Source organism: Muscardinus avellanarius (assembly GCF_963383645.1).
Source record: "Muscardinus avellanarius genome assembly, chromosome: 3".
In the NCBI taxonomy this organism is placed as follows: Eukaryota; Metazoa; Chordata; class Mammalia; order Rodentia; family Gliridae; genus Muscardinus; species Muscardinus avellanarius.
The window spans coordinates 151,317,940-151,338,655 of NC_137788.1; the positions used below are offsets into that span (position 1 = coordinate 151,317,940).

General features: G+C 45.3%; 1 protein-coding gene across 1 annotated transcript in view; it reads right to left on the reverse strand.

Annotated features, from left to right (window-relative positions):
* AKAP13 (A-kinase anchoring protein 13) overlaps nucleotides 1-20,716 on the reverse strand; it is a gene marked incomplete at both ends in the record, with an annotated part of 114,402 nt that overhangs the window by 29,004 nt on the left and 64,682 nt on the right. Inside the window, 4 exons of the mRNA XM_080692887.1 lie at nucleotides 523-586; nucleotides 2,716-2,783; nucleotides 11,818-11,992; nucleotides 19,585-19,717. Of these exons, the coding sequence (XP_080549013.1) occupies nucleotides 523-586; nucleotides 2,716-2,783; nucleotides 11,818-11,992; nucleotides 19,585-19,717 (440 nt within the window). The remainder of the gene's footprint in view (nucleotides 1-522; nucleotides 587-2,715; nucleotides 2,784-11,817; nucleotides 11,993-19,584; nucleotides 19,718-20,716) is intronic.

Genomic DNA, 20,716 nt, shown 5'->3' on the forward strand with positions numbered 1-20,716 from the left:
AGACCCAGTTTCAAAATAAAGAATAAAAATTAGGGCTGGGGTATAGCTCGGAGGTAGAGTGCCCCTGGGTTCCATCTCCTGTACCACAAAAAAACCCAGAAAAATAACAAAAATATATAAATTTAAGTCACATCAAATTTGAATTCATTGGATGAAAACAAGAGACATTTTCCCTAAGGAGTTACATGTGTCTAACAATATAGCAGATGAGCTGGGCACGGTGGCCCACACTTATAATCCCAGTACTTGGAAGGCTGAGGTAGGAGGATCGCAGGTTTGCAGCCAGCCTCGGCAACTTGTGAGGCCCTTTGCACCTTAGCAAGACTCTGCTTCAAAATAAAAAATAAGATAGGCTGAGGGTCTGTCTCAGAGATAGGATGCCCTGTGTTCAATCCTCAGTATACCATAAAAAATAAGGTAAAATCAATCCTGATCAGGAATAGTAAGTGAGCATGACAACGGTATTTTTAAGTCCAGAGCCAGACAGTAACGGGCTTCCGAGAGGTGGGCTGGGCTACTTACGCTTGTTTCTCATGATGACCGTGGGCAGTGAGGATGTGTCGTGTGCCTGGAGACTCCCTTTGGGCTGCTAAAAAGAGAAAGACATGAAGAGGGCATTGGCGACTTCCCCGCCAAGTTTCCAGCAGTTTTCCTGCTCTGGGCCTCAGGACCCTGCGTCTTGGCCCTGCCTTCCCACCTGCCCCCACTCAGATGCCGAGGGTGATCGTCCTTCTCCCAGGAATGCCCTGCGTCCCTCGTGGGCCCAGCGTCACCTCCCTGCTAGAGCCCCCGTTATAACTTCCTTCCCCTCCTCACCCAGGACAGAGGCTGGCACCCTGGGGCTCTGCACGCACTTTCCCTCGCTGGCAACTGTCTGCCTGTCCCAGAGTTGGCTCCTCCCAAGCGGCACCTGTGCCTTTGTTAGCCCCTCTGACTAGCACTCATAAGGTGTTGAGTTTGGAGGTAATAAAACGCTGACTTTAGTGAGGACTGTTGGCATGTAACAAGTGTACCTGGAGAAACCTCAGGCTGAAGCCTTTCATCAGAGACACATCATTAGAGAAAACAGGACACTTCCAGCATCAAACAGAATCCCCCCATTTTTATCTTCTTTTACACAGAGGAGGCTTTACCTGTGTCTTTACTGTTCTACAGCTCCCAGGACATTCACAATAAATAGCAATGTCTTATAAGACATCATGGCCTCAAATGGGTGGGGTCAGGCAGGTGGCAAGTGACAGACGTGAGTGGGGAGACGAGAGGGGTGGCTGCCTGGAACATGCACATCCTTTCCAAACAGGCAGGCGGCAGCCTCCCGCTCCCTCCGGCACCCTTGGCCACCCGTCTCACCAACACTGAAGGCCTCAGAAGCCCCACTCTGGCCTAGGTGCTCAGGCGGGTCAGGCTGGTTGGCAAGGGCAGAGCTTGAATTCTAGTTGGGGGAAGGGGCAGACCATTCAGAACAACAACCCCACAATAATAATGACTGGCAAGCACAGACTCTGGGAAGGCGGTAAGTACCGTGGAGAGCGGGGAGGGCGGGCAGAGGCCTGGAGCCGGGTGGGGGGCACTCGAGTGGGCCCAGGGTTATGAGACCTTCTGATTTTTCAGGGGAAATCAGAAATCCAAAATGCTATCACATAACAATTTTTAAGTAACGGCACTAACTCCAATTTAAAAAAATACTGCCAAACAAAATTCATGTCCGTGGGCTTAATAAGATGTAAGGGGCAGAAATTTGCCATCTCCGCACTAGGAGTCCCAGTGCTTCTCCAAGTGAGGTAGAAGGACCGTATCAGAATCACCTAGGAACTTAGCAAAAACAGATTCCAGGGCCCCACCCCAGAGTCTCCATTATCAGCCCTTTTAAGTTTCTCTTTAAAACCCTCGGGGTGACGCTGATGGATACTCAAGCTTGAGGTCACTGCAGTAGGAAATGTTTGCGCTGTCAAAAGGGACTGACTACACCGACATACTGAACATTTACTTAGATGGAGCTGGAGTTTCTTCCAACAAGGAATGAAAAGACATGCACGTGTGACCAGAACACTGAAATCACACAGGCTACCTATGGGGGTGTGCGCGCACATGCGTGTGTAAGGCCAATGGAAAAGCAGGGTGTGTTATGACCCAGTACACACGTTCCCATGGCACTGCACATGAGCACTGAGTGATCACAGCTCTCTGCCCCTGTGGGCACAGGGCCCAGCAGACAGGCGAGGTTTAACCGGAGCCGCCTGCCACCCCCCGCCCATCGCCTATCTGCTCTCTGCTCGCACCTGACAGGCCAAACTGAGCCTCTGGCCCCTCCCTGCCCAGCAGCCTCGCTCCAGCCCCAGCTTTCTCCCTGCTGTCCTCATGGTCTGATGAGGAAGCCAGGTGTGTGAATTGCAGATCTGCAGATAGGCTTAGAAACAAAGCCCTTGAACAGCAACACAGAAATACTAAAATCACAGAGAAATGTTTATTTAAAATGCCTGTTTGGAAAGCATTTCCTTTTCCAAAAGCCTCAAATTCCCAAGTGTGTTAAAATCACGAAGGGAACTTGATTGCTATGAAGAAGAAGGATTCTTTGACTATTTTGGTCTCAACGTTGGTACCAAATGATCAAAATAAACAGAACCCACCATGACCTCAACTCTCCCAATTTCTGGTGACTTTGGTAGTTTAACCTTCCCTTTTTTTCAAGCCTTCACTTAGTCAGAAATGTCTTACCTTCATTTTGACCTTTGTACAGGAAGCCAGGCTTTCTCTGCAGCCTTTGTGGACAAAAGCACCACAGCCTGAAAAAAAGAGCAAAACCCAAGGTCACAGCAACAGCAGAAAACCCAGCACTCTGACCTTTTGCCAGGCACAAGGAACTTCCATGTGAAGCCCCCACCAGGAAGAGCGGTCCTGCAGCTGAAAGGACAACTGAATCACAGTCCTCACATGGAAGCAGGCCTGGGATAGTGCTTGGAGGAGAAATGAAAGCAAATGGGATTTTTTTTTTTTTTATACTGGGGATTGAACCTAAGGGCATTCGACCTCTAAGCTACACCCACCCCCAACCTCCCTTTTATCTAATTTTTAGTTTGGAAAGATGGTCTCGCTAGGTTAATGAGTCTCTCTGCTGGCTGAGGCTGTCCTCGAGCCTGCAATTCTCCTTTCTCGGCCTCCCAAGTACTGGGATTACAAGCGGGCGCCAACACACATGACTCAGATGTGTTTCAGATTAACAAAATAAGAACAAGAAACCTGAGAGGCCACCAAAATTAAGTTTAAGCTCCCCCCTCCCAATATGGATGTCTAAATCATAAGTAGATATGTAATGCCGCTTCCAGGGATTGTAAGCTTTGAATTACTACTTCAAAGTGCAGGACATGGACCTGAAGACTTAGCTGCTCATTTCCTCTCACTTGGGACCTTAACACCCTTTGTCACAACCGGCCATCCGAGTAAAAGGCCACAAAGGGCTTTCAAGACAACCACTCAAGTACCCCAGGAGTCCCAACTCAAGGGAAGTGGGAGATGAAAGATAAAGCAGAGGGCACAATTTGCCAATTTTTATCTCAAAATACTTTTAATTCTCGTTTCCAGCTGGGGGTGGCTTAGCCCGAGAATCCCAGAACTTGGGAGGCGGAGACAGGAGGATCACAGGTTTGAGACCAGTCTTGGCAATTTAGCAAGACCATATTTCAAAATAAAAAGGGCTGGGGTATTGAAACTCTGAGTTCGATTCCCAGTATCCAAACAACAGCAAGCTGGGCGTGGTGGCGCACGCTTGTAATCCCAGCATTCGGGAGGCTGAGACCAGAGGATCACAGTTCTCTGACAGCCTCAGCTCCTTAGTGAGGTCCTCTGCAACTCAGTGAGACCTGGTTTCAAAATAAAGAATAAAAAATAGGGCAGGGGGTGTAGCTCGGAGGTCGAATGCCTCTGGGTTCCATCCCCAGACCCGCACAACAAAAACAAAACAAAACAAAAACCCCAATAATAACAACAGCAGCAGCAGCAGCAGCAGCAGCAGCAGCAGCAGCAGCAGCAGCAGCAGCAGCAGCAGCAGCAGCAAAATCCCCTCTCTCCGCCTACAAGGGCCACAGATGTGCAATCAGCGCTGCACCTCAGGAGGGTCACCACCCACTCCTGCTGCTGCTGCTATGAAGTCATAAAATGCAGCCGTGCTGGAGGCACAGCAGAGACAAACAAACAGCTGTCTCTGGGGACACCCATGAGGACAGTCTCCCTGGGAAAGGCAGGCTCAGGAATCAGCCAGATACCCTCAGGCGCCGCCCTTACACAACTGCTCCAGGAAGCACCCCATCACCGTGACATCACAGCCAAGATGCTCCCAGAAGCTCAGACACTGGGAGGCGGGTGCGGTGAAGGGCTTGGAGGATGAGCCAGCACCTAGGAAGGACCCTGCCGGAATCCAGACCCGAAGACCGTTTCCATGCCTTTGTGGCAGTTCCTCCTGTGATACCTGCTAGGCTCATGGCTCTTGGGGTACAGCAGTCGGGCTCACAGCTCTCGGGGTACGGCGGTCACATGCACTGGCCTGTATTAGGCTGTTCTCTGGCCTGACAGCTGTTTTGGTTTGTTTTGTTTTTTTAATACAATACTGGGGATGGAATGCAGGGGCATTCTACCTCTGAGCTACACCCCCAGCCCTATTTTTTATTCTTTATTTTGAAACAGTGTCTCAGTGAGTTGCAGAGGGCCTCACTAAGTAGCCGAGGCTGTCCTTGAACCATGATCCTCCTGTCTCAGCCTCCCAAATGCTGGGATTACAAGCGTGCACCACCACGCCCGGCTCTGAGAGCTCTTTTCACCAGGGACCATTCGTCCACTGCTGAGTCTAAGCCCCCAGCAGCACAGTGCCAGGTCACGGGCCTCACGGATGCCTAACTGTACACCCTATGCCTGTTTTATCTAAAAGTCAAGCGCCCCGACGCAACGCTAAAATCTGTCAACTTATTAACACTGTAAGGAGAATAGGGCAAATAAGCTGTCGAACCCTATCTGATTCAGGCCCTGGTGCTGTTGACTGGTATGAGTCTAGTCCAAGCACTCTCTCCACAGGCCTCAGTTTCCTCTTCTGTAAAGCTAGAAGGACCGCTCTTCCCCACATCAGTTGGAAATGCTGATGAGGACCCTGCAGTGCAGAAACAGGCTCATCAGCTAATGGATCTAGAAACTGACACCTCTGAGAGTAACTGAGCGATAGCTGATCAGGTTAAAAATGTCCCCGCTTTATGAATTAGCCCATCGTGATATAAAGTCTAGTGACGCGCGCGTGCGCGCGCACACACAAATGAGATGCGCTATGTGGTATCTTTTGTGTAAATAAAAAATAAGTTTTGTTTACAGGAGATAAGATTATATTCTCGATCCACTATGACTTACTTCTTAAAAATAAAAAATAATCAGAAGCACTATGAAAAAATGTTAACCTTTTCATTCTGAATGGAGTTACCATTAAACGCCCCTAAAATTATTCATGTATAAGACTTTGTATTAAAACCCTTCAAAAGCCCGGCGTGGTGGCGCACGCTTGTAATCCCCGCGCTTGGGAGGCGGAGACAGGAGGATCGCGCAGGTTCGAAGCCAGCCTCAGCTACTGAGTGAGGCTCTCAGCAACTTAGTGAGACCCTGTTTCAAAATAAAATATAAAATAGGGCTGGGAGTATAGGCCAGAGGTAGAAAGCCTCTGGGTTCCATCCCCAGTACACCACACACACACACACACACACACACACACACACACACACACACAATAAATAAATAAATAAATAAATAAATAAAAATTAAAAAAATACCCTTCAAAAAAGAAAACTAAAATCTTTTATTCTCTAAAGTTCACTGGATTTTCTTCAATCCCTTTTTTCTTTTTTTGGTAGTAGGGATTGAACCCAGAGGCATTCTACTTCTAAGCTACATAACAATCCTATTTTTATTTTGAAACAGGGTCTCACTAAGTTGCCGAGGGCCTGAGTAGCAGAGACTGGCCTTGTGATTCTTCTATCTTGGTCTGTGCCAAGATGCCCAGCCATTTCCTTGAGCTTAACAAAACAAAATAAAACAAAAAGGCTGGGCATAGTAGCCCTTGTCCCTAAATGCCAGCACTTAGTAGCTGAGGCTGGCTTCGAACCTGTGTGATCCTCCTGTCTCAGCCTCCCGAGCACTGGGATTACAAGCGTGCACCACCACACCCGGCTAGTGTTTTATAACTTAGTGAACTTGTTTCAAAATAAAATATAAAACAGAGTTGGGGGGGGCAGGTAGCTCAGACCTAGAGTGCTCCAGAGTTCAATCCCCAATACCAAATAAATGAATAATTAAACAAAAATAAAAAAGTAAGTTGGGTGTGGTGGCACACAGCAATAATCCTAGTGCTTGGGAGGCCGAGACAGGAAGATTTCAGGTTCAAAGCCAGCCTCACCAACTTAGTGAGGCCCTATGTCCAACTAAAACATAAGCTGGAGGTGTAGCTTGAAGGCAGAATGCCTCTGGGTTCAATCCCTAGCACTACACAAAACAAACAAATAAATGTAACCACGTGTGTGAGAAATTTAAAATAATTATCAATTAGGTTTTATTATCATTATAACCCTGTCATGAACATATATTTTTCTTTTGGCTTTATAGAAAATCTTTACTATTTTAGGGATCTATACGCAAAATAAGAGGTGATGGGTTAACTTGAGAACTCACTAATTTTGACTTCCAAAAGTGACCACCTAGAACACTAGGGACAGAAGCTGTCTTTTCTGTTCTTTCTTCCTAGCCAGTTCCAACACCCTGCAGCATATCAGGCCATGGCAACTTTCAAGAGAGTGGCACTACCACTTTTAAATAGCCTTCAGCAGGGCCACATTTGAGATTGAAAAAACAATCTTGTTTGATGAATCGCAAAAGCAGAAATAACACTTAAATGTGCTTCTAGGATAACTTTTCACATAGATTCATGTTTTTAGTTAACTGAGACATGTCTCCCAACCCACAATCCAGCTGAAACTTTTATATGCTCTATACTATGGTCACAAGTCTTAGTGATGAATAGTTCACATGGGTGTTTGCTTAACATACTGAAGTATCTACTTGAAAAACACTCAGCTTTTCACCAAGAGGCCCTGGACCTGATCCGTGGCCACGGTTTTAGTGCTGTGTGTGGGTGACTTAGAAACTTTTAGACCTACTGACATCAGCCAAAATCATGGGGTTAAAACCTTATTCTGTCTTAGAAAACAATTACCAACAACCTAAGAATTGAGGACAGATTGAATATATTTTTAAGTTCTATGACACTAACCATACCACGTCAAAGAATTATCTGGCTGGCTAACTATCTATCTATCTGATTTCCTACACTGGGTGTGGTCGTGCATGCTTGTAATCCCAGTACTTGGGAGGCTGAGAAAGAAAGATCTCAGGTTTGGGGCTAGCCTCAGCAACTTAAGAAGGTACTTCGGCAACTTAGTGAGACTGTTTCAAAATAACAATAAATAAACTAGGGCTGGGGATGTAGGAGGTAGAATGCCTCTGGGTTCAACCGCTAGTACACCTTTCAAAATTTCCTAATGGCAGACAGCAATATTCTTCATCTAAAAAGTTCCTCATAAAAAGTGTCAGCATAATACTTTATGGGAACCAATGAGTAAAGAAACAAAACTGCCATCTATCTGTTGCTGTTTATTTTTAAAATCTCTGCCACCAACTAACACAGATCTTTGGTGAACTGTTATATACTATGCGGTCTTTCCATTTCAACAAGAAAATAAACCATTACAGAGACCAGATTTAAAGAAAGAGAAATTACCCCAAATTAATAAAAAGACAAAAAGAAATGACCACAGATACCACAGAAATGTAGAGGATCATCAGGAACTATTTTGAAAATTTATATTCCAGCAAACTGGAAAATCTAGGAGAAACTAACATGTTTCTTGACATGTATTCACTGCCATAGGGAGAGGGAGGCACCGTCTGGTCGGGGCTGATAGTGCTTATACGCAAAACGCGTGTGCTAGGGTCTCGGCAGACGGTAGAATCAGCGCAGCACTGACTACAGAACAAGAAGAAGCCATAGAAAGCGCCACGCCACCCCGGCCGAAGTGCTCTGAGCGGCCACCTTCCTGAGAACACGGGAAACAAATGAAATGAACTGGTAAGTGTTTCTCTCGACAAAGAACTGCTTTACGGCTCAGGCTCTCGATTTACTGTTCTTTTGCCTACATAATGGACTTCCTTTCTTTAAAAATTATATATATTTTAAGCAATAAACTCTAAATACCACAACTACAGTGGTGACAGAACTGCTTTTCCTGATAAAATCCGTATTCTAAATTCCTATGTTTCCTACTTGGAGTTCAGCTGATTCACTTTTGTTGTTGTTGTTATTGTTGTTGTTTTTAGTCAAATGGTACAACCTACCACAAAAGTACTCAGAAGCTGCCAACACAACAGAAAATAAATCAGCACTAATCTCACCATCATTTTACATCTGTTTAAAGCAAGCAAAAGGGAAATCACCAGCAAGATCCATAAACTTGAATACAACAAATTCCTTATTCTGGAGGACTCCACCAAGCTTTCCACAAGCCAAATTAGTTGTTGCAGCTAGAAAGAACAACTGGCTAGTTAAGGACAGCTTTACATAATAAAGAAAACACTTTAGAAAGACACTAAACCACCCCCCCCCATAAAGTCAAATAACCCTGACTTGGGAGTACAGCTTGGGCTGAGAAAACCCTTCCCGATTTCTCCAATACTGTGAAATACTCCTGACTGGAGGCTCCAGCTTGCTTCTACGTTTCCTTGCTAAACCCAAGAGTGGACTACAGGGAGCTATGGGTGCTTAGCTGTGATCACAACTACTTCCTGCTAATCTACATGAAGGACTCGGGTTTCACCCTATGACCTCAGACTGGTCCAGGTGTAACCCAATGGCGTCAGAGCCGTGGACTTGTTTTGAAACACTCCACCTGGCTTGATCCCTTTGTATCTGAATGCAGACGCTATGTTCAAGTGGTAGGAAATGGGCTTAAGTCAATATAAACCACAAGACATCATCACGATGGGTTATGTGATGACTTGTCCACTGTGAGTCAAGCCCGACCCGAGGAGCTGCCTGGGGTAGGAAGGTCCATCCAGGGGTCAGCAAAACAGGCTTATGTCAAAGAGGACAGTTTTCTTCTGAGAGCACCACGGGTTCCTAAGAGGTAGATGACTAACGGCAGGGACACTACATTTCCTGAGACTCCTGGGAAGATCCTAAACATGACCGCGGATGAAGGGAAAGGACTAAAGATCCCGAGTCCCCAAAGCGGTCATCATATTTTCCACTTCCTGCCAAGATAACAGATGGGGCTTCAGACACATAAACATGCACTGCAGGCTGTTCTTCAGGAAGCTGGGAACATCAGCCAATTGCTTTGTCCCTTTGGGAAGATGACCACACACTGTTCCTTTGCTTTCAAGACTCGATTCTCCCCCACCCTTCTTTTTATAAGAAGCAGGCTGCACGCTATCACACAGGAACCTTCGTGCCACCATGAAACATTATTGTCTGAAGTGATTGTATATACTATGATGCTGACCCCTTTGGTTTCTGAGATTGAACTTGGGCGTTCTACCTCAGAGTTATACCCCCAGCCCTATTTCTTATCCTTTATTTTGAAATAGGGTCTCACTAAGTTGTGGAGGGTCTCACTACATAGCTGAGGCTAGTCCTAAACCTCTGATTTTCCTATCTCAGCCTCTCAAGTACTGGGATTGCAAGCATGTACCACCCTGCCTGGCTCCTGGCTATAATTTTCAATGTATACAATGACAAAATTTGAGATGCGATGAATCTGGTCCGAAGCCTATTTTTGCATAGCCCATGATCTGTAGGAATTCCTTTTCTTTTTCTTTCCTTTTTTTTTTTTTTTTTTTTTTTTACAATACTGAAGATTGAACCCAGTGGCATTCTACCTCCAAGCTACACCCCCAGCCCTATTTTTTTTTTTTTTTCTTATTTTGAAACAAGGTCTCACTAAGTTGCAGAGAGCCTCACGCTCGCTAAGCTGAGGCTGGCCACGAATCCAACAATCTCCTATTGCAACCTCCCAAGTACTGGAATTACAAACGTGTGCCACCACACCCAGCTTGTATGAATGTTTTTTTTTTTTTTTCAATTTAAATGGCTGAAAAAAGCTTTAAAAATAATATTACCGACATGTAAAAATTTATGCAATTCAGATTTCAGTGTCCATAAATGAAGTTTTATTTGAGCCAAGCCAGGCTCCTTGTTTTATGTCTATGGCTAATTCTGTCCAGCAATTGCAGAGTTGTGAGGGAGACCAGAGGACCTATGAAGCCTCGGGCATTTACTATGGAAGTTCTGTTCAGACAGAGTTAACTGCCTCTGGATGAAAGTGTCTTATCAAAACCAGGACCATTGCTCAGTTAACAGACTTGCCTTTAACAGATGGTTGCAAGGAGGACAGCGGTAGGTTGGTAGGGAGCACCTGCATGCTAGAGCTCCCTCCCTTGGCAGAAACCACGGTTTAATGTCGGTGCATGACTGAACCATATTCCAGAGGACCAGGTTTAAAACTGAGCACCTAAGCCGGGCGTAGTGGCACACGCTTGTAATCCCAGCATTTGGGAGGTTGAAACAAGATGATTGTGGTTCGCAGACAGCCTCGGCTACTACTTATTGAGGCCCTTTGCAAGTCAATGAGACCCTGTTTCAGAATAAAAAATAAAAAATAGGTCTGGAGGTGTAGCTCAGAGGTAGAATGCCCCTGGGTTCCATCCCCAGTACAAAACAAAAACAAAAACAAAAACAAAAACAGCCGGGCGTGGTGGCGCACGCTTGTAATCCCCGCGCTTGGGAGGCGGAGACAGGAGGATCGCGGAGGTTCGAAGCCAGCCGCGCTGGCTTAGGAGACCCTGTTTCAAAAATATAAAATAGGTCTGGGAGTGTACCCGAAGGTAGAAGGGTTTCCAGGAACCCCAGTACCACCAAAAAACAAAAACAAAAACAAAAACAAAACAAAACACCAGAGCACCTATGGTGAGTGTGGTGGCACACACCTGTAATCCTAGTATTAGGGGAGGAGTCTGAACACAAGAGGACCACAGGATTGAGGCCAGCCTCAGCAATGTAGTGAGACTCAGCAATCAAGGAAAACCATGTTTCCAAGCAAAAAATAAAAGGGAGGGGGGTGTAGCTCAGAGGTAGGATGCCCCTGGGTTCAAACCCCAGTACCACAAAAAATAAATAATTTATGTAAAAAAATAGAAGTAAGCTCATATGCTCTGGCGAGAGATCACCAGGTGGCTGCAGGGGGAGAGGCCTTGAAGAGTTCTGATGGTGACACAGACTTCTAGAATAGGAGGTGGTTATAGCTGCTACGACAAATTTAAAATGGAGCTGTCGGAAAAAACACGTTATGTATCTAGAATTAATTTCTTCAATAATGTTTTTTTTTTTTTTTTTTTGGTGGTACTGGGGGTGGAACCCAGGGGCTTTCTCCCTCCGGGGTATATTCCCAGACCCATTTTATATTTTATTTGGAAACAGGGTCTCACTAAGTTGCCGAGAGCCTCACTAAGTAGCTGAGGCTGGCTTCGAACCTGCGCGATCCTCCTGTCTCAGCCTCCCAAGCGCGGGGATTACAAGTGTGTGCCACCACGCCCGGCTTTCAATAATGTTTCAAACAAATACAAACAGGACTACTTCTCCACATAAATGAGGAACAGAGAAGGGGTGGGATGGACCGGAAACTAGAAACACACCTTCCTGAGCCAAGAAAGGGCCATCTGATTAGAGGAAGAGGCGTCTCTTACTTGCACAAGTGTAGGCGTCTTTGTTGGTGAAAGGCTTCAGACACTGGCCACAGTTGATGGGCCCCACGACAGGGATGGAGCTGAACGTGTGTCCGTTGAGCGTCTTCTTGTCTTTCTCCTTCTCCTTGCCATCTTTCTCCTTCTCCTTAATTTTTTCTTTCTCTTTTTCCTTTTCCTGCCAAAGAGAAGAATCAACGGTCAACTGAACACTCGAAGGCTTCCCCTTATCTGAGCACCCAGAAGGCATGTGGCCAGCAATGGCTGGTGAACAGTCGGGGCCAACGTGGGGCATGAGGCTCCGGGCGTGTTTTCCTACTGCGAGCTGGCCAGCTGCACCAGACAGATGGCATGAACACTGGACAGGCGGTGCGTCCCTCCAGGGCTCCATAGGCTGAGGACATAACGCCCAGGGACCAACACTGGGAAGAGGCCTGCGGTGCTGGGTGAGGAGGGGCCTCCTTGAGCTACAGGGTGATACCATGGCGAGAAGGCAGTGTGTTCAGGGTCAGCTTTAGACGGGGCCCAGAATGAGATGGCGGGCCTTCTGGGATCAGCCCGAGGAAGAAGACAGGGGACCGCGGCACAGGAATTTACTCTGAGGCTCCTTGCTGATGATTCGCTCCAGCTGCATATCCCTAAGTAAGAGTACTTAGGGATCCTTACTGACATTTCCTCCTTCCCTAGAGCTGAAACTACAACAGTGCCTGCACATACAGTTTTTGTGTGTGTGTGTGGCACTGGGGATTGAACTCAGTAGCATTCTATGTCCAAGCTACATCCCCAGCTTTTTAAATTTTTGCTTTAGAAACAGGGGGTCTCTAGGTGGCTAAATTGCTGAGGCTGGTTTTGAACCTGTGATCCTCCTGTCTTAGCCTCCCAAGTAGTGGGATTATAGGCATGAGCCACTAAGCCCAGCTCACAGGTACAGTTACGTTTTTACTAATTAGAAATCTAAGACTTACAGATATCAACTTTGTTATATCTAGATAGATAGATATAATCAAGGGAAGAGGTTCAGATTGGGAAAGGGGCAGAAAATCACAGTGGCCAAGAAAATGGACGATGGGGTTAGGCCTGGGTTCAAATGTAAGTCCGACTACTACTTACAATGGTGGGACTGTGGGTATGTCATTTCCCCGACCCTCATTTTCTTCCTTTGTAAAATGGGAAACGTGTCCATCTTGTAGGTTTAAAAACTTCAGCGAGACAGAATATGTACACTACACAGTCTCATTTTGCACAGTACCGGGCACACAGTAAGCACAAGAGTTGTAGTAATTATACCTCACTGAAAGTAAGTTTCATTACCTTACTACTCTGCTCACCAAACAGAGGAATGTCCCTTGAAATAAATAAGGGGAATTTTTTTTTTCTTCAGTACTGGGGATAGGACCCAGGGGCTTCCTAAGAACCTCCAAGCTACACCTTCAGCCCTATTTTTTTATTCATTAATTTCAAACCGGGTCTCACTGAGTTACAAAGGACCTAAGTAGCTGAGGCTGTCCTTGAACTGTGATACTCCGGTCTCAGCCTCCCAAATGCTGGGATTACAAGCGTGATAGGGGAAGAATTTTTTGATGTGAGGAGGGAAGATAAAAAAACCCCGAGAAGTTGGTTGTGCTGGTGCATACTGTAATCCCAGTACTTAGGAGACAGGAGGACTGGAGGTTAGAGGCCAGCCTTAGCAACGTAGAAGCAAGACTGTTGGTTAAAGGGAGGTTAGATGGCCGGGCGTGGTGGCGCATGCTTGTAATCTCCGCGCTTGGGAGGCGGAGACAGGAGGATGGCGCAGGTTCGAAGCCAGCTGTGTTGGCTTAACAGACCCTGTTTCCAAATAAAGTATAAAGTAGGTCTGGGAGTGTAGCCTGGAAGTAGAAGAAGGGTTTCCAGGAACCCCAGTACCACCAAAAAAAAAAAAAAAAAAAGAGGTTAGATCTAGGGATATAACTTGGAAGTAAAATGTCCCTGGGTTCAATCCCCAGTATAAAAAGAAAAGAAAAGAAAAGAAAAGAAAAGAAAAGAAAAGAAAAGAAAGTGAGGGGTGGTGACAAGACTTGGTGCCAAGCAGGAAGGACAGGAGGCCCGGAAAAGATGAGAGGAAGACGCTTCGCTGAAGCTGCTCTCAAAACTAAAGCTCGCACCACAGTGGTCGCTTCCTGTGCAAAAAGTGGTACCCAGAGAAAGGAAGTCCCCAGGCCTGGCTGCTCACTCTGCGGGCCCGAGGCCAGTGAGATGGGACGGGCAGGTTTGGAGAGCAGGCCTCCCCAGCCGGCCCTCGCCTTCCTCTCAAAGCTCCTTTCTCCTCCCAAGGCCCTCGCTCACCTGCCAGGCAGGGCCAGGCACAAGGGTCAGGGGACACTGGGTCCGATGGGGAGGGGGCCTGGGCTGAGCAAGGCGCTCTGACCACTAGCCTGCTCCACCATGTCACCTCCAAACAATACAGGAATGCCAGAAATGCCGTGGAGACCGACTGGAAGCGGAGCGCTTCCATGTGACGACACGTCTCAACCCAAGCGGGGCTGTGATCAAAGCTTATACAGGCATGCATAGGAATGAGAAGGAATTTGAACCTTGAAAACCCGAAGAAATACCTTAGAATGCCAGGTCCTTAATTAAATACCTAAAATGGTCAGGGGCATTGCAAGTCAAGTGCACACACTAGGCTTAAGAGGCAGGGACCATGGGGATGGGGTTCTTTGTAAAAAGCCTTTAAGCACTGTTTGGCAAAACAGACTGCTGGTTAATCGGTATCGATTTCCATTCAAATCAACTGGACCTCGAGCAGTGGCACATACTCCTGTAATCCTGGTACCTGGGAGGATCACCAGCCTTGACAACCTAGCAAGACCCGGTTTCAAAACCACCACCACAAAAAACAAACAAATAAAGGAGTGCAGGTGTACTTTGGCTGTAGAACACCACTGGGTTCAACCTCCAGTATGAAGAACAAAACAACCAAAAACTCACCCACCACACACCAAACAACCCACCAACTGCACCATAAAACAACAATAATAAAAGTAGTAAGAATTCCACTGACATATACTATTTTAATCTAGAAAAATACCTACAAAATGGGCACCCCCAAGTTAGTGATCATGACAACTACTCAATTCCTTACAATGTATACAGAAGCCAATGCCTTCTCTATAGATTATTCCATCGGATTCAACAATTCTGAAGCGGGCAAGCGGGCACCGTGATTCTTATTTTACAAACTGAGAGAAGTCAATTACGGCTAAACTTGGGAACAGTTACCATGTGCCAGGCATTGCAGTAAGCAATTTATATGTATTTTCTCACACCTCAGTGAGTCAAGTACTAGTTTGCGCCATGCTGCATCTGAAGAGACTTAAGTTTGGAGATTTTAATAATGCATTCGAGGCCACACACCAATAATTGCTCCAACTAAAATCACGATCCAGATTAGGCGTGACCATAAAGCTCAACTCTCCACTTTAGTAGAATATACTCAAGGGTTGGAGAGGGTCCTTGACTTGCAGAGTCATCACAAAGCAAATGAGAAGCGCAGGAAAAATGAGAACCCAGGAGTCTTGACTTTCTGTTCGGATCCCACCCATTAGCCTGGAAGGGTACACGTTTGCTAAATCTATGACGCATGCGTTAACAGAATCCATATAAAAACGCCAGCACCACAGTGCTATACTTCTGCACTCCACAGAGTAATGAGAGAGGAAGAAAAACAAACTACTTCACTTGCAAAACAGGAAACTGTTCTCAGTGAAAAGGAGCGACTGCAAACGCAGTAAAACCAACACAAACCGATAAAGACATGTGAGTGTTTCCAAGTCACTCCATTCTTTCCTTAAACTTGACTAGCGGCTCCTCCAAGCATACAAGGTTAAACTGGGAAGTGTCTGCTCTTTTGCTCAAGAGAATTAAAAGCATGCTCTAATGGCTAAGACATCTTCTATGACAACCAGCGTATTCTCTCAGGCCTTGCAATGCGCTTCCAATTTGAGTAAATAATTTCCTCATCCTTTACAGCGATCCAAACGAATGCTTCCAAGGATGGAAACCAAAACCCAAACAGCAAACCATATACCGTTCCTTCCTTCGCTTACTAGACCTGTGCGCGTCAAAGGCGGTCAGGTTCTTACCTCCCCATGCTTTGGTCCAGGGAACCTCACGGTTATGAGGGGCACGTCAGGAAGCCAACCCCATTTTATCGACATGATTCGACCCCCATGCCAGTAAATGTGCTTCCGCGGGAGGAGGGGCTCATGCCGGCAGGGCAGAGCCCGCAGCTCTGAGTTGCCACTAGTGAAACCGTAAGAGGAAGCCAGAGACTGGTTGAGAAAGGGACGAGGGGAGGGCTGAGGCTGCTGGTTTCCTTAAGACAGTCTTAACTATTTGAATGCTGCTGGGAAGACTACCCCAGCTGGAAAGGACACAGAAAAGGAAACAAAGATAATCCCCGCAAATCCAATGTGAGTGGAGAGTGCTTGGCAATTCTGTCAGGGACTGCTGCTAAGTTTTTAATAGCGGAAGGGAGACATCTTATGTATTTAAAAATCAAACCCCATCATTTACAAAAAGCAGAATTTCCTAAGAAAAAAACATTTTTTTTTTCTGTTTTTTTTTTTTGTTTTGGTGGTACTGGGGTTCCTGGAAGTCCTTCTACCTCCGGGGTACACTCCCAGACCTATTTTTACATTTTTATTTGGAAACAGGGTCTCCTAAGCCAGTGCGTGTGGCTGGCTTCGAACCTGCGCGGTCCTCCTGTCTCTGCCTCCCAAGCGTGGGGATTACAAGCGTACGCCACCATGCCCGGCTAAGAAAAAAATTTAGTGAAGTTGCCGATGATAAAGTAGGGACTTGTGGGTGTATGCTTGTAATCCCAGTACTTGGGAGGCTGAGGCAGGAGAATAACAGGTTTGAGGCCAGCCTTTCCAAATGAGACTCTGTTTCAAAATTAAGAAAATAAAACAGGCCTGGGGTTGTGGCTGGGAGGTAGAATGCACCAGGGTTCAAGCCCTAGCACCGCACACAAAAGAAGTAACTAGTTGTTTTCTCAAGTTTAATTTGTCTATGATTAGTAACTGCCCAAATGTTTCAACTTTGTGTAGTGGAAATAGACTTTAGCAGTATTTAAAAAGAAAAGGTGTTGCTAGCTAATAACCACATGAGGATACTATGAAAGAAAATGATTTTTTTTTTAACTTTTTTAAACCTATCCTTTTAGACAAGGAATTAACAATTTAAAAAGCAACAAGAACATCTGGACAATTGTGAAAACAGATGAGACTGAGCACCTGTCCAGGCCCATCCTCTAACTGAGGAAGGAGAGAACTGTGTCTAACATCGACTTAACCCTTCGGGAACACGCCTGTACCCTCCTAGGCACCTGTGGAAGGCTCATGAGAATACTTCGCTTTAATACCACAGGAATTAGGAGTTGGCACTGAATAATCTCGTTAAAAAATCAGGTAGTGAAGCCAGGTGTGGTGGCGCATGCTTGTAATCCCAGTACTTGGGAGGCGAGACAGGAGGATGATGGCAGGTTCAAAGCCAGCCTCGGCAACATAGTGAGGTTCTTGACAACCTAGTGAGATCCCATTTCAAAATAAAAATAAAATAGGGCTGAGGGTGTAGCTTGGAGGCAGAATGCCTCTGGATTCAACTCCCAGTACCACAAAAAGAAAAACAAAAAAATCATGCAGTGTATTAGCTGGGCAGCAACTTAACCCTGGCACCCAAAAATAGCTACTTTGAGACAGACTAAGAATTAATTTCAAATATTTCTAACACACTTCCAGTTCTCTGTAAAGAGGAAAGCTTAATAGAAAAAAAATAATGCAATTGGATGGTCTAGAAAAGATCAATGCACTCCCTTTAATATTAGGTATATGAGTGTTGAGACTCCTCTAATAAGCAAACTATCTTATTTAGCAGGAAATAGTACTTGCTACCTCTCAAAGATAAAAGGACAAAAGCAGAAACGGCCAGTCTTCCTGTTACACTTCCTGTTTAGGCTCAGCTCTTTCTCAGAAACATTCAACATATCTATCCTATACCATGTCAGTTATTGATAACTCTCGAAAGGACACGTGGCAGATGAGTAACTAAATTATTTTTTTCTCTCTTTTTTTTCATGCTACTGGTAGTTGAACCCAGTGGTATTCTACTTCAGAGATAAACCCCTTTATTTCTTACTCTGAAACAAGATCTTACTATATCGCTAAAAATCTCACTACGTTTGCATAGGTTTGAGGCTGGTCTCAAATCTGTGATCCTCCTGTCATAGCCTCCCAAGTACTGGGATTGCAGGTATGTGCCACCGTGCCTGGCTATTAAATTTCTCATATAAATTATATATATATATATATATATATATATATATATATATATATATATATATATATATCCAGAGCTATAGGCAAAATATACTGTTGACAGTCATAATACCCTGAATGTAATAAAACTAGGTTAATAGCTATGTATGTGTGTGTATTTTTTTTTTTTTTTTTTTTTTGTGGTGGTGGTGGTACTGGGGATGGAACCCAGAGGCATTCTACCTCTGAGCTACATCTCCAGCCCTATATTTTATTCTTTCTTTTGAAACAGGGTCTCATTAAGTTGTGGAGGATCTCATGGAATAGCTGAGACTGGCTGCAAACCTGCAATCCTCTTGTCTCAGCCTCCCAAGTACTGGGATTACAGGTGTGCGCCAAAACGCCTGGCTCCTATATGCTATTTTCATATGAATACATACATGATGCATAATAGGAGTAGGAATTAGATCTAAGAATTAATATTAAATCAGTCTTAAGCCGGGTGTGGTGGCGCACGCTTGTAATCCCCGCGCTTGGGAGGCAGAGACAGGAGGATCGCGCAGGTTCGAAGCCAGCCACGCTGGCTTAAGAGACCCTGTTTCCAAATACAAATATAAAAATAGGTCTGGGAGTGTAGCCCCGAGGTAGAAGGGCTTCCAGGAACCCCAGCACCACCAAAAAAAAAAAAAAAAAAAAAAAAAAAACAAGAAAGAAAAAAACAGTCTTAAGAGTTCTTGTTTTCTGTAGGATAATTTTCTTCTCTCTGAACCCAAATACTATATGTATATTCTTTTCTTTTTTTCTTTTTTTTGGTGGTACTGGGGGTGGAACCCACCAGAGGCTTCCTACCTCTGGGCTATACTCCAATATCTATTTTTAAAAATATTTTATTTGGAAACAGGGTCTCACTAAGTTGCTGAGAGCCTCGCTAAGTAGCTGAGGCTGGCTTTGAACCTGTGCGATCCTCCTGTCTCCGCCTCCTATGCACGTGGACTATAAGCGTGTGCCACCATGCCCGGCTATATGTATATTCAATCCACTGATTTTGGCATAAAATCCTTCCACTGCATTTTACACCTGAGAGGCTGATTTAGCACGCATTTGTGTGGTTTAGTGTAACAAACCTAAAAGACCTAGGCTTGAATCACCTTCTCTACCTTGCAGTGCTGTTGAAAGGATTGACCTCTGGTGCATTATGAAGGGCTCACAGTGCAGAGTGACGACCGAGTAAGTGCCCCTCTGTCTGGCTGCTGCTGTTATTACTGACGATTTTCTTCAAGTATTCGGCTGTTTCAGAAAGCGCCCTGAATTTGTCTCCTGATGGTTTTCATGAGTGAGGAGGTGTCTGCAGGCCGTGGTAACAGCCACTGGGAGCCCACAGAGGAGGTCAGAGGAGGAACGCCCGTCGTGACACTTACTTTGCGGAGCCCACAGGGGAGGTCAGAGGAGGAACGCCCGTCGTGACACTTACTCTGCTTTTCTTGCTGCTGGACATTTTATTCCTGATGTAGCTGAATGTGCGACTGACTTTTGTCCCACTCTTTCCTTCAAAGTCTTTCTTGGAAGGGCTTTGTGGCAGGAAGTTATAGTTCTCTTCAGTTATACTAAACAAAAACAAGAAGATGAATGTTTTTAAAAAATGGCCTAATGGGAAGTAGAAGTAAGAGGCAAACACAGGCTACTGAATGGTTTCATGTAACGAGGAGGGAGTATGCTGCAAAGCCCAGTAAAGCTTCTTCTATCAGCCATTAGTGTTCAATTATGGATTTTGCATGACTGCTGTTAAAAAGAATTCATCAAGGCAGGCGTGATGGAGCACGCTTGGAATCCCAGTATTTGGGAGGCTGAGACAGGAGGATCACAGTTAGCGGACGGCCTTAGCTACTTCGTGAGGCCCTTTGCAACTCAGCGAGACCCTGTTTCAAAATAAAAAATAGAGGGAGAGGAAATGGGGTGGGAATTGGGTAAGGGCTAATTGGGTGATGTTTCCACCATCTTGTATCCCATTAAGATGTATGACTACAATGTACCAATACAAAAATTTAAAAACAACAAAATAAACAGGGCTGGGCGTGTAGCTAGGAATGAGAATGCCCCTGGGATCCATTCCCGGCACCACACACACACACACAAAAATGATCAATTATTCTTCTAAATCTAAAATAGCACTTGCAAAATTGCAATTGAAAAATAGCAATTGAAAAATTCATCAATTATTCTTCTAAATCTAAAATAGCTCTTGAGTGGTGGTGCACAACTGTAATCTCAGCACTTGGGAGGCTAAGATAGGAGGCTGGCATATTCATGGTCAGTGTCAGCAACTGAGCAAGGCCCTCAGCAACTTAGTAAGACCCTGTTTCAAAATAAAATTGGGCTGGGGGTGTAGCTCAGAGGTAGAATACACCTGGGTTCAATCTCTAGTACCAAAAAGAAATAAACAAAATAGCACTTAATCTATAACCTTCTCTATAACAAATAGGTGTTTGAAAGGAAAGCCATACATGTAATGGGATGCCAGTGTACTTTTGGGGGGCATTAATTAATTTATTCATTTTTTTAAAGAGGGTCACGCCAGGTTGCTGAGAGGCTTGCTGCGTTGCTGA